General features: G+C 46.7%; 5 protein-coding genes across 5 annotated transcripts; 4 read left to right on the forward strand and 1 right to left on the reverse strand. All coding sequences in view use genetic code 12, as the record gives it.

The window, feature by feature from the left end:
• Positions 1–69: 69 nt before the first annotated feature.
• On the forward strand, positions 70–630 carry FOB63_000876 (uncharacterized protein; the record flags this gene model as incomplete). Its single annotated transcript, XM_002619720.2, has 1 exon — positions 70–630. The coding sequence occupies one exon, from the start codon at positions 70–72 to the stop codon at positions 628–630; it is 561 nt and encodes a 186-aa protein (XP_002619766.1).
• A 2,752-nt stretch (positions 631–3,382) lies between these two features.
• Positions 3,383–4,846, forward strand: FOB63_000877 (uncharacterized protein; the record flags this gene model as incomplete). The annotated part of the gene is made up of 1 exon (XM_002619721.2): positions 3,383–4,846. One exon carries the CDS (start codon positions 3,383–3,385, stop codon positions 4,844–4,846), a length of 1,464 nt encoding a protein of 487 aa, XP_002619767.1.
• Positions 4,847–6,392: 1,546 nt separating this feature from the next.
• Positions 6,393–7,370, forward strand: FOB63_000878 (uncharacterized protein; the record flags this gene model as incomplete). The annotated part of the gene is made up of 1 exon (XM_002619723.1): positions 6,393–7,370. The coding sequence occupies one exon, from the start codon at positions 6,393–6,395 to the stop codon at positions 7,368–7,370; it is 978 nt and encodes a 325-aa protein (XP_002619769.1).
• A 1,504-nt stretch (positions 7,371–8,874) lies between these two features.
• On the forward strand, positions 8,875–12,255 carry BNI4 (Bni4p; the record flags this gene model as incomplete). The annotated part of the gene is made up of 1 exon (XM_002619725.2): positions 8,875–12,255. One exon carries the CDS (start codon positions 8,875–8,877, stop codon positions 12,253–12,255), a length of 3,381 nt encoding a protein of 1,126 aa, XP_002619771.2.
• A 140-nt stretch (positions 12,256–12,395) lies between these two features.
• FOB63_000880 (uncharacterized protein) lies at positions 12,396–12,656 on the reverse strand (the record flags this gene model as incomplete). Its single annotated transcript, XM_066102503.1, has 1 exon — positions 12,396–12,656. One exon carries the CDS (start codon positions 12,654–12,656, stop codon positions 12,396–12,398), a length of 261 nt encoding a protein of 86 aa, XP_065958565.1.
• Between the last annotated feature and the right edge of the window lie 489 nt (positions 12,657–13,145).

Here is a 13,145-nt window from a genome sequence, read left to right on the forward strand (position 1 = left end):
CGCCCGTCCCCGTGTTGGAGCTACTTCATCCAAAAGAAGAAAAACCTTTGTGAGAATATTCCGTCAAAAATGTCGACCTACGCCGAAGCCGCTGCATCCTCGGGCCCTACAGGAGCCCAGAAACTTCCCGAGCCTGCCAAAGTGCAGCATACCACCGAGCCCCACGGCGGCGTGGAACTAGTGGACAAGGAGGAGTTGGAAGAAATCAAGAAGGATGCCAAAGAACGGGCACGTGATGCTGTCGCCAAGGGCAAGAAGACTCTTGGAGACGTTGCTGAGGTGTCCCGGGAGGATGCCAAACGCCTCAAGGAGGAAGGAAAGTCGCTTTGGAGCCAGGCGGTGGCCTACGCCAGCGAAAAGTACGACGCCGTTTCGCTGTACGTGCGCCGCAACGTCAACTCGGACACGGTGGCTGCTGCTGGCCGCGAGTTGCAAAACCCTGCGGTTGTGGGCCAGTTGGCGCTTATTGCCGGTGCTGCCACTGCCGGTTCGTACGTGTACTCGGAGCGTGCTCGCATTAGAAGCGACAACGGGTATGTGGTTGCTATCCATGCCGGCTTGATCACGGCGTTGGTGTTGGGCGATGTGTATGTGTTCCGCCGGTTGTACGCGAGATCGAAGCGTGCTTAGATATGGAGCTGGCGCCTCTGGAGCGCAATATACGTTGATTTGACACAATGTAGCGATGTCTTACCATGCTAGCAAAGTTATGCTAGTGCAGTGAACAGACACTTTTGGAGACGATGGAAAATGCCACTGCGCCATTCGTGCTTTAGCAATGCGCTTGCCTGTAATATCTTCTACAAATACTACACTAAATTTGAGCTCCGCCAGACAAATCGTCACGACACAGAATCTTGGTGACAAGTTGAGATGGTTTTCGAGCTGAGAGAATTCCAAGTTGAGAGGTTTCCAAGTTGAGAGGTTTCCAAGTCTCGGTCAGAATATCTACCATGTCGGAAGCCTTCGTATGATTATTCGCATTGCATGCACCTCCCTATTTGCATTTTGATATCCTAACCTTTGAAGTCAAGTCTTCTGTAAAGTGCCAAACGGGTCTTGTGCGGCTGATACGCCTCACAGAAGGATGTTTTTGTTCCGTTTGTGTATGAAATTAGCCTTTCAATCCTGGCCGTAACACTGCTTCCCGTACATAAAAAATGACGAGATTCTGCTTCTTGTACATGAAAAATAACTTACCGTTCTTGTACATAAAAAAAAATAAGCTCACAATTTCTTGTACAGAATAGACCCTTCTTGGAGCTCCGAAAAGGTTGTTTCGTCACTGTCTCCTTACTTCGTGTTAAAAGTCCATCGGATCTTTTTGGCTTGACTCAGTCAACTTCAACGATGCAGATAGCTTGATGGGCTTGAAGAACTCAAGCTAGCCACGCGAGTAACAGAAAATATCAAGAAACAAATATCATAACTCAGCTGCGTGTGATTGGTGCAGATACGATTTGTAATCAAAGAGATTTCAATGAGAGGATAAACTGAACACACACTTGAAACCATACCTTCTTCTTAGAATGACAGTCCGACTCACACTCGGATTTTTACAATATGGGGTCCCCGCTATTAAACTGTCATAGTTTCGAAACCTACGAATTCGGAATCCCTCCAATGTCATGGTAGCCGCTTATGCATCTTTCCGATAAATTTCTCAGATACATTGAAAAGCAGGTCTTGATGGTGTTTTCAATATTGACCTTTCAGCGAATTTGGCGGGTCTTTCTCCCGAATAGGTTTTAATGAAGGTACGAAAGATTCAGTTGGTCACTGAAGAGAGAAGTTGCTGATCGAACAGGCCCATAACGAATCTTACGGCAGGAAAAACAATTTGATGCACAAGATCGTTTTCTCTGTATCTATTTTTACAGGCTCAAGAAAGTTTAGTCAAGCATGAAGCGTGTTCTTTTATATGCATATGTTCTCTTTCATAACCTCTGCTAGGCAAATGGTTCTGCTCCAAGAGTAATCGTTTTCTTAGAATGAATGCACATGCGGCAAATTTTGTTCACAATACTTTCATCCAGAGTTTATTTCTAGAATGGCTAGACTTTGAGCTATTCAGAGGTCGAGGTGGCCATCAGTATCAAACTCCTAATAGTGGAGTGCTTGCAAGAAAAAATGAAGCACAAAGCTGATGAAGAAATTGTTATGAAAGTGGTGTGGACGTCGCCCGAATCATACATGAAGAACAAATGAGGGCGCGTGTGGCCAAATGTTTTAAACACCTTGAAAATTAAAGTTTGCCCTGTCGAATCATCTTGATCGAAGATTTTCCATAGAAGAAGTGACCTCCCAAAAATAGAGGGATCGCATGTACAATTAAAGGTTAAAAGAGTTCCCGCCCTCAAAAGAGAAATACGCTTTGCTTCTCTGAGGCAAAGAAAGGCGTCTGATGCATAGATCTTTTGCAGAAACGTGCATAGTACGTCCAGGATGCCGGACGCGGACGCAGTGGCTGAACTTCCTGATGCGCGCCGATTGTTCTTGCTACAACAAGAGAAGATCCTCCATATACATGCATCTGTATTGTCGCCCCGCTCTTGTAGCTGTCCCTTGCTGACAAAGGTATTACGTTCATTCAATCAGATGAAAAGCAGCTAGTCCAAAGGTTTGATAATTAATGAGACCGAAATGAGAACGAGAAATAGATTCAGAACAGCATGACGAAGTTGATGACAAGGATCGAAGGTGTGTATTGCACTTTTCTCTTTTACGATGCAGTTCTAGTAAATGCTTGTGATTGTTCCTCGACAGGGTTTTGCGAATCTTTCATGACATATGTAGGTAGAACGCCTAGAACTTCCAGCCTTTCGACAGTAAGAACGTTCTTCCTTCGTTGTTGACCTCTGATGTGGTAGATGGATGCACAAAGAAAACCGCCTCTTGCTTAGTTATCGACTTGCCGAGATATAACGGTAGGTTATGAGTGTTGCTAGCCTCACCGCTGTTAACACTTGAAAGATTTTTCTCGTATCCAGCGTTTGGTTTGATGGTCATGCTGCGATACTGTAGGACATAAACAGATCCGCATTATCCGTAAAGCCATGATGGAGGATGAGTCTGAGCACTCCATTGTTTCCCAAATCTTTGGGAGTGGAGGTACAGACTGAATACATGCGAGTTGGATCTGAGTCGATGCAAGGTCACGACCTGTGCAGAATGCGGGATTCGGCCCGGCTCATGCACCATGTGTTAAAAAACCTCCACCGGACGCACAGAGAACCATGCGCCATATTAGCCCAAAGCAGTGATAAGCAGATTTGCCTATGGGGTCTTTTTTTTGTTCTGTTTATATCTGTGGGGATTCCCAGCGATTTCGAACACCTATTCCCAGTTTTATTCTGCTTGTGGATACTGTTTTGTTTTCGCCATGGGTGACATATTCAACGCCCATGCGTCGCTTGCGGACTTGTACTTCATGTCCCAAGAGCCGCTTTATACGGAGCCACAACCACAACAAGAGTTCGTCGTGCAACATCCCGTCGACTCAGTGTTCTTTCCTCCTTGGGATAACACTCTAACCAGTGCCACGGAAGGGACTTTTAGTGATGCTGTGCCCTACGCAAGTTCCACCTCCACCAATTCTGTTCGTTCCACCAACTCTGCTAACTCCGTCAACTCCGTCAACTCCGCCAACACTATGGCCACACCTTCTTCGACACAAACACGACTTGACATGGCATCTATGCTCCAAAACGATTCGATGGCGCTGGCGCCAAACTCGCTTGCAGCATTAGTGGCATTTACAAGTGTAGACCACGATGCAGTGGCAATGCTGTCTGCCCCACGGAAAGCCCATTTTGACCCTATAGAAACGGGCATGAGTGGTGTCACGCAGTATATGCCTCCAGACACACAATATCTTCTTATAGAAGCGCAACACCAGGCTGTACCACAGGCGTTTGCGCCGCCTCTACATCGCAAGGCGCCTTGCATTTCGCCAGACCCGAGCGAAGGGCAACCTATTCCAGCCCATGTTGAAGAGCAGCTGCCGCTAGACGATGCGAGAGCTGCGGCAATAGCGCAAGTATTACCTTGCAATGCGCAAGAGTGCGCGCAACTGGCATACCACAGCAGCATGCCTGTTGGCGCCCAGTCGCATTCGTCAAGCATGTGGCGCACGCCTCCTACGCCTGTCAGCGTATGTACGGTCGATTTGTGCCGCATTGTACGGGGATCATCGTCCGCTTCTGCCATGTCAAAGCCTCCCGCAAGCCCACCAAGACATGGGCATTATTATGCGCCCGTCAAACTAGCGGTGCAGAAGGAGCTGCTCAGCTATGCATGCAGCTCGCACTGGAGTGACGCCGAATTGGAGGATAAGCGGCGAATAGTGCGTGTGGAATGCACGCAGGATTGTGCGGCTCTCGGCGCAGGGTTTCGCATTGTGGGACTGGCTACGAAACACCCAGCGCCAGAGCCTGCGCCTGCAGGCGTATCTGTAATTGAGGTCTCGTGCTTGCAGAAGGATACATCCGACTGCGGGATACCCGCCGGTTACTACATTACTTCTGTCGAGGTGATTGGCATTGTGGAAACGCTAATCAACGCAAGCTGTATGGACCCAGCGCAACGGCGGCGCGAGCGCGGCCGGATCCGCTCTAATTTGATGCCCTTTTGGCAAAAACGGCCGTTGCTGGCAAAATCCTCGGGTGAAGACTTCGCAGACGCTGATAATGCTTTTGCTAGACGTATCATGGCCTATAGTATTCGCAAGCCTCGTGGGTTCGACAAGAACGTACGGGTTTTGCATTGGGACCATCTTGGACAGGCCTTAGAGAGGGCTCTCCAGTGCTATTACGTTGAGGTTCCGTTAGACAAGACTATTGAATAATGACTTGAAAGACTTACTTAATATTGCTACAGACTGTAGATGTAACATTAGCATCCGATCATCACGAAGACGTTGAAAGGAGGCTGATGTATGGCTGATGTACGGCTCATGTATGGCTCATGTATGGCTGGTGTACATCTTATCGCAGATATCCTCACTCGGTATTTGCAAATGATTTCCGAGTTCTGTTCATGCGCGAGAACGGACTATAGGGGTCATCTCAAGCCAGAATGTGAGGTCTGTTTAGTACCTACCCTTTTCGGGAGACCAATACAAATGAAGAGACATCCCTCTTGGGCAGCAATATGTCCTTCCGTAGGCTACCTACCAATTTTTACGTTTGTTAAGAAAGGCTGACAAAGGTCACAGATGCCGAAAGAGCAAGTGGACGCGCAGCGGCTGCATCATATCATGCGCGTCATGTTTTTATGAATCGACTAATGCGAGTACGCATGTTATCTGCAGCATTCCCACTTTTAAATGCCAAAACGCAAATAATTGTACGTGCAGCGCACGTTGAGAAGCAGCTTGAGTAGAGTCGCACAGGAGGGGATGAATCTTCCGATACACTACCTACTTGTAAGTATTGGTTGTGGGCCGATGTTGCATTGCGCCTGTTATACGATGGGCATACTGATTAGTAACAAGTACTACAAAAACATATTGTGTTCACAAAGGATGTGAGAATATGAGTCAGAGACCTAGAGCAGAAAAGAACGACTATGGCTCCTGATCAGCTAGTTTATATTATTGAACGTTTAGTTATTATTATGAGGACAAAGGTTGAGATCAAGCACATAAACAAAAGAGGTGGGTAACTGCAAGATAGGCAGATTCGCTGCCGTGCATACATTAAGCAAACGCCTGCGGTATAACCGCAGAGCGCATCGAGAGTATTTGTGAAGGCGCAAATTCCGAGATACATTGGACGTCGCACCAATACACCATTATCCCCTTGTTTCCTTGCATTGTTCTCCAGCATATGTGTGAGATTCATGAGAAAAAAGCCACTACCATAACGTTCTGTGTAGGGTTGTAAACATGATATGTACTTTTTCCCCCCATCTTAAATGCTTTATGCGTCATGTAGCGACATATATTGAAACATAAGCTTCTCTTTCGTTAGTCGGATAATCGCAAAAGCACATGACCTGGCTGAACGTTAGAGGCAAGAATGGAGTATCGTGAGCTTGTATATAACCCATCACATTGATCGTGGATGTGCAGGAATACGCATTTGCTCTACCTCATGCTTCAAACCTGCACGTTTGGTCATGTACCTTGGTAAGGTTTGTGCATGCTGCCGATTGGGCAAACCCCTGGTTACCAAAGAAGTCAAATGCGGAGTCAGACTTCACCCAACCCTCTGTATCTATGCTGATATCATCCACCCTGAAGCAAAATTAGAGATTAGCTCTTAACTAGTGCGAGATCTCGCGACTGTGCACCCGCCTATTCTTAGCCCGCGCTGCGTTATTATCGTTTGATCTGGCCATTTTGCAAACTTTTTTTGTCCCCAAATCTTTTTACCGTCTACACAACGAAGATGCTTTCTGGTTCTACTCTGATGCGTAGACCAACTCAATTGGGACGTGATATTCCAAAGTCTTACTCAACACAATCTTTGGCTAATGCTCGTGAGGACGCTTCCATCCCCGATACTCAAAGCGAAAACCTGGATATGTACTTCGCTCCCAGCTACTCGGACTACACGCACGAAAATTACAAAGTAACTCGAGTTGGTACTCGAGACTCGTGTAACTCTGCGTATTCTAATCAATCTGTTTATCGTGTTTCGCTTGACTTTTCTCCTAAAGAAATCGCTTTGGTGAGATACACGTGGAACCGCATGTTGGTTGACGATGCCGAGCCGAAGATTTCCCTCCCTGGTGCGTTTGCACGCCCCAAGAAGATGGCCCAACTGTCCTTGCATGCTCTGTCGACCTTTTGTACGCAGCTCTATCTGAATCTCTTGTCTATGGACCCAGAGTTGGAGCAGGCATTTCCTTCGCTCCGGCACCAGGCTGTGTCTATGGCTGGAGTAATGTCTCTTGCAGTCAATTCTCTTGACAACTTGTCCAGCTTAGATGCCTATTTGGAGCAATTGGGCAAAAGACACCTGCGCATTTTGGGCATCGAACCTTTCCAGTTCGAGATGATGGGAGAAGCGTTGGTGCAAACTTTTGTGCAACGCTTTGGTTCCAAGTTTACTCAGCAGCTTGAAGTGTTATGGATCAAATTCTACATGTACTTGGCCAATACGCTTCTTCAATTTGGTTTGGACCCGGTTCTTCGGTTAGAGCCAGGCGCGCCGCAAGTTTTCCCGCGCCAACTGCGTCCCGAAAGTGTTTTTTCGGGCGACACTTTGTCGCTTCTTAACCTGGCGCGGCGTGTTTCGCAGAGCACTGGCCTTACCGAGGTGCTGTCGGTGCTCGAAAAAAGTGCGGCGCCCAAGGTACGCGCGCCGCCCGCGCAGAAACGGCGCCTCCGTTTGAAGAAAAAGAGCGACTGTGTCATCGTTTAGGCTGCCTGGCGCGCCCGCGAATTCATGGATGCACATGAAAGTATGCTCTGTATTTATATTTGAACCGTCTTCACTAATAGAGCTCTAGAAAGATGAATTCTTTGAGGCGCAAGAAAAAAAAATGTCGAGAAACGTTTTGCCTGCGGATTCATGATCTATCTTGCTATACACTAATGGACGATACATACGCACTTGGCTTTGCTATTCATGCCCTTTTTTGAATCTTTCAATTGTAAAAGAATCTTCATATAGTCTTTGGGCCCCAACGACAGTAAACGGGGGCTGTTAGTGAACATCGCAATTATACTGATCCCTCCTGTTTCAGATGTCCTATTTGATTCAGCATGGAAAATGTTGTGTATGAAAAACTCCGCTCTTTGTCATAGAAGATCTTAGCCTAGGACAATTCTACATCTAGTGTTTATGAACATGCAAGGAATTACATCCGACTGCAAATGAAGCTGCACAGTAAGGGTCGTCTGCATGTGAACATGAAGCAGCTGCTACGATTGTGATGCAATGTAGTGTTCGTATCTTTTAAGCGCTTAGTGTCTCAGGGATTCGCTAGCAAATACGAGAAATTAGTTTCCCTCGAAGTACACGCCAAGCCGCCCCATAATTGTGCAGTTTTTACCTCCCCAACGTTTCGGAAAGCCAAACTGGGGTTTTAAGTGCAGTCAGTATAGGACGCCCAGATAACAATGTATCGAGACAAAATGATGGCATGCTAAGCCCGAGTTCTGACATTGCATTTCTATGTACATCACTTTCTTGTACATCATATTCTTCGATGTACATCATTTTCTTCGATGTACATCTTTTTATTTTTTCTTCTTTTGCACTCATTCATTCGCATATCGTGTCTTCCCATTGCAGCTTTTTTGACATCGTCCGTCTGCAACCTCCCCAAGTTGTGCATCCGCCTCCCACATAATTTAGCCATATCAGGCCTTCCGCATCAATTGACCCGGTGCCTGCGGGGAGAAACACCCGTACCTCCCTAAGGTGTGTACTCCGTTCCTGACGCACGTTGACCTACGTGACGCGTTTCTGCTTTGGGAATATTTCACGCATCCTCTAAAGCAAGACAGGCACGCCTAAAAACCCCATACACCGATTTCTGGCCCTTTATCATCACAGTGTCATTTCCACGCGGACCAAGTTTCTTCTGGTCTAGTTCCTGCTATATCCCTTTCGGTGATTCTCATTGAGCCGCAAGTTCGCCAAGTTCTCGACTCGTCTCTGCCTGCATCACATCCAGCCTTCCTATTTTTTCTCTTCATTTGCCCAATTGGGTTGAGTCCACCGGCACATCTTTTTTTTTTTTTTTTTCGTTCCCAGCTTTCGACCATCTCCCCTTGATATTCCCGCTTCCCGTGTCTGACACCAACTATTTCGTCTAGATAAATTCTCGGAGCCCTTGTGTTTGTGGCGCAAAAGCACCCACTATACATTTTTGTTCTAACCGCCAAGAGTCCGTTCGAACCCAAAAAGCCCCGCAGCAATGTCGCTTGCCAACCATGATGAGTACGAGGATGCTCTTTGGAACAACGACTTTTATTCTTCCGCAGCTGGAATCTCCCAGCTGTCTTCCCTGAACCACATTTTCAACTTGAAGAAGACCGTCAATATTCCCAATTCCATGCTGTCGGCACTGATCAGCGCAGGCCTCATGGGCGCTGGCGAAGCTTCTAATGTCGAAAGTTCGGCGTCTGCCATTAGCCGCACCCTGTTGATGAAAGTTTCGCCTTCAATGAAAGCATTGGAGTCTGCTTTGAACGATCGGCCCACGAGCGTCGCAGCCCCGCCCATTATCGAAGAAGAGGAAATTAGTGACAACTCACCCGGCTCGGATAACCATAAAAATCTCGAGCACGACGCTGTCCGCTCAACAACTCTGCCCGATAAAAAGGGGCACTATCCATCTCTGTCTTTGAGCACTATGGGCGAGTCTGGCTACTCCCTTACCGATGTGACGCCAAAATTGGACCAGCCTGCAACTTTTCAGACAATCAAATGCTTGTCCAAGGACTTCTCGCCGCACTTGAAAACCGTTTCTTCCTCGTTTCCGGAAAAGGAGGTAGAGAGCGGCGAAACCAAAGTCAGCACAGGAGAGGATGCTTCGGAACGTGGAAGTACAGTCTCAGACGATAAGGCCGATGACACGTTGACCGAAGCGCACTCGGACGTTCCCATGACGCTTGATAAGGCTTCTGAAACTGGTTCTGCTTTGCTGAAACCAACTCAAGTTGCTCATACCCAGTATAAATCAATGCTTGATGTTCCTCAGCTCGAGGAACCATTTCAACCTCAGGCAAAGGTATCTTCAGATATGTCGGGCCCTAGGCCGCTGGCAAAGAATGCTCTGACTGAAAGCTTGAAAAAAGCTACGACCAAGAACAGCATGTCCGAGAAACCAATCAAGAGTTCTAAGGCTACATCCACCACGCCTCTTAGCTCAAAGTCTCAGATGACACCACGTTCGCAAATGAGCCGCTCGCCTCATCAAAAATCGCTAAGTGAGTTTCATGAAAGCCCTGCTTCCGCGACACACCGGAGAAGTAATACTGTCAGTGATATATCTGCACTTGCAAATGGTTCGCTGAAATCTCTGAAGCGGTTCAGCTTTAGGGGATTGTTCAAGATCAAGTCGAAAAATCACTCACTTGACAAATTAAGAGGTGTAGAGGAAGAGCCAAGCAAGCCAGTAAAAATCACGGCAAAATCATATTCCACGCCCAACTTCAGTCAATTGGTTGAGGAAGCCCCAAAATCTAAGGATGCAAGAAAAAGCTTTTTCGGAATGAAGAAAAAATCAACGCCAGCATTCCTGGCGACTAAACTTGAAGCTGCACCGGCTTCAGTACAACAAGAAGAGAAACAGGTTCCTAAAGCAGTGAAACCTAAAGCAGCAGTGCCTCCAGCCTTAGGAAAACCGAAAGAAGCCCCTCAAACACCGGTTCCTCGTACTCCACAAACTTTCGAGTCTTCGGCTACAATGGAGTCTGGTGGCACACCAGCCACAATTGCATTGAATGGAGAAAATACTATTCGCGAGGTAGATGATTCGGACTATTATCCAAGAGGATTTCCAGATGTTTCTGAGATGACAATTGACGAGGAAAACCTTGATTTAGACCCTCCAAAGAGACTCGAGAATAGGAAGTACGGTGAAGAGGTTTCACTTGAACCTTTCGATTCATATTCGCCAAAGATACAGGCGCCATTGGACCCCAAACAAAACAATAATATATTCGGGTCGCCATTTGCATTATCGTACCACTCTCAAGCCAGCAGTCCTCATGAAACACCAAAAATATCCGTGATGCCTGTTTTCGATCATTCAAAGAATTCGCTCAAAGAATCCAAAGCACAAATGAATGTCAGCGAGCTGCTTGTTGGAGAAGCTTTGTTTCCCAAGTCTCTTCTGCCCCATGAGGTTGAAAGTATTGTTTCGCTTGAGCGTTCCCGGTCAATGAAATCTGTACGGTCAGGCAAGAGAAGCTCGTTCATGAATTATGATGGCTCGGATGAAAACATCATTTTTGCCGATTCTTCTTCGCAGAACGTTTCGGGTATGAAAAGATCAGGGTCCATCTTGAAAAAGTCACATTCTACTTCTAGCGTAATGTCTCCACTGATCGATGCTTCTTTAGAAGCAGCAGCCGTCTTGTCTGAAGCACAAAATGCTGAAGCAACAGAAGCAACAGAAGAGGCACATACATTGGCACCTCCACAACTTCCTGCCGCGCCAGCCTCAGATGACTTTTTTGAGAATTATGAGGATTTGATTGAGTTTACTGATTTTATTGATATTGATAATCTTGATTTCTCGTCTTCTCCTCTCCAGAGCAGTGCGATTGATGAAAGCGGAGATGATCAAGAACGAGACGCAGTTCACGCACATATGTTAGACCAGGCCCATGCTGCGCAATCTGCTCAAGTAATTGATACAGTTGAAAACCTAGAATTTGCTTCGGATGAAAATGGAGTCGAAAACGGTAAAGACGTCCAATCTATCCAAGTACCCCCGCCAAATGAAACCAACGAAGCGAATAGAGCCTCTATGCGGCAGGAAGAACCTACAATTATAGTTGTTGACTCTGCGTCCGGGCTGGAACCACAGACGCCACCACCCCAGCCTGTGGACGATGCAAACACACCTAATTCAATAATTAAGTCACCTATTCTTGACACGGCATACCGTATGGCTGTCAACGAAGCCGTGGCACGAGAAAGTCCAAGCACTGCCGCTCGACCCATCTCAATGTCGTTCCGTGGCTTCAGCGGGCTGGCATTGAAGAATCAGCAGTTGCATCAATCGGGCTCCCATCAACTGTTCCATTTGGCTGACAGCCGTCTGAGCGATTCACTTGCAGTGGGAGAAGGTTTCGGCTCTTCGGACGACGAGGATGATGACGAATACGATGATGAAAACGCGTACGGTGTTAGACCTCCGTCTCGTGATTCTAAACAGGGACTCGGTTCATCTGGATCATCAGCCAACCGTGCAGCGCAAACTTCGTCAAAGTACGGTGACCTTCAACCACCACAGGCAATGCCATTTCATCATGACCGCATTCCGTCAGTGTCGGACCACAGCACCACATCTAGCCCACGGCTGTTTTCGTCATTCATCTCGCGCATCCGCAAGTCTCCAATGGCACTGCCGCGGCCAACTTTCGGTAAAAAGGGTGTGAGATTTTCGTCTAGGATTATTCTCTACGATACGTTCGACGGAGAAGAGTACGATCGGCACCCAGATGTTGCAACTTGTAATCAGTTAACGCCGATGTTGGCGCAACAAATCAAAGACGAGTTGAATGAATTCAAGAGCGCCATGGTCATTCACAAAGACAGTCAGTGCAACACGCACTTTTTCTGAATGTTCCGAGGCTGGCCTCATGCTGACGACACCCATCATATGCTACAAAGAGTACATGTACTCGAAAACACATTGCAGATAATATACGTATACACATTATGTACTTCCTCCGGGCGATTCCCTATACTCTGTTTATCCACTTACTCTTTCCGTGGAACATCTCCCTTCTTCTCCACGAGCTGGTCAGAAAAGTCCTTGTGGGCGCTTTTGAAAATGGAGTCGAGAACTCCGTTGTCCTTTTCGTCCACCGTAGCAACAACTTGCAGAGGATTTTCCATCACCACTATGACAAACTTTCCGTCTCTGCGGTCAACACAAGTAGTAGATGCCCACGATGCAGTGTCATATTCTTTCAATGTCACCACAGGAGGGTTTCCGTTAACGTAAGATGGATAAGACATACTTGAGTTCTATAAGTCCTGCAGAACAGTATTGAGTAGCTGATGAGGTTGACACCTCTTTTAATAGGATCTATCCTGCTAGTGGAGGTGAGAAGCCAATAGAATCTGTGCCCATGGGTTCCTATCACTTTAAGACTCTACACAAGCATTGTTATTCATGTGAGTAAACATTATAGGAGAAAGACGGGACAGTGAAAGCAAAAACCTTCCTATGATCATTAGCAGAAAACTCGATGGTGACATACATGTGAGAATTATTCACAGACCTTGGAGTCTATGGAAACTTGTGTATCACGTATATCTGTAACAGCTAAAGCCATACTAGTGCCTTCACCATTATGTCAGCTCTAAATAGTACAGTCTCTACCAAAATGCACTGGCGATTGTAGTCTGAAAGATTGTGCGACGATACGTGAACACTCAAAATACGTTCAAAAAGCCAAAAATTTCTCTTTGTCTCTAATTTCTACCTAGACGACTCTATCAAAT

This window comes from Clavispora lusitaniae (genome assembly GCF_014636115.1).
Source record: "Clavispora lusitaniae strain FDAARGOS_655 chromosome Unknown tig00000003_pilon, whole genome shotgun sequence".
NCBI classification, from domain to species: domain Eukaryota; kingdom Fungi; phylum Ascomycota; class Pichiomycetes; order Serinales; family Metschnikowiaceae; genus Clavispora; species Clavispora lusitaniae.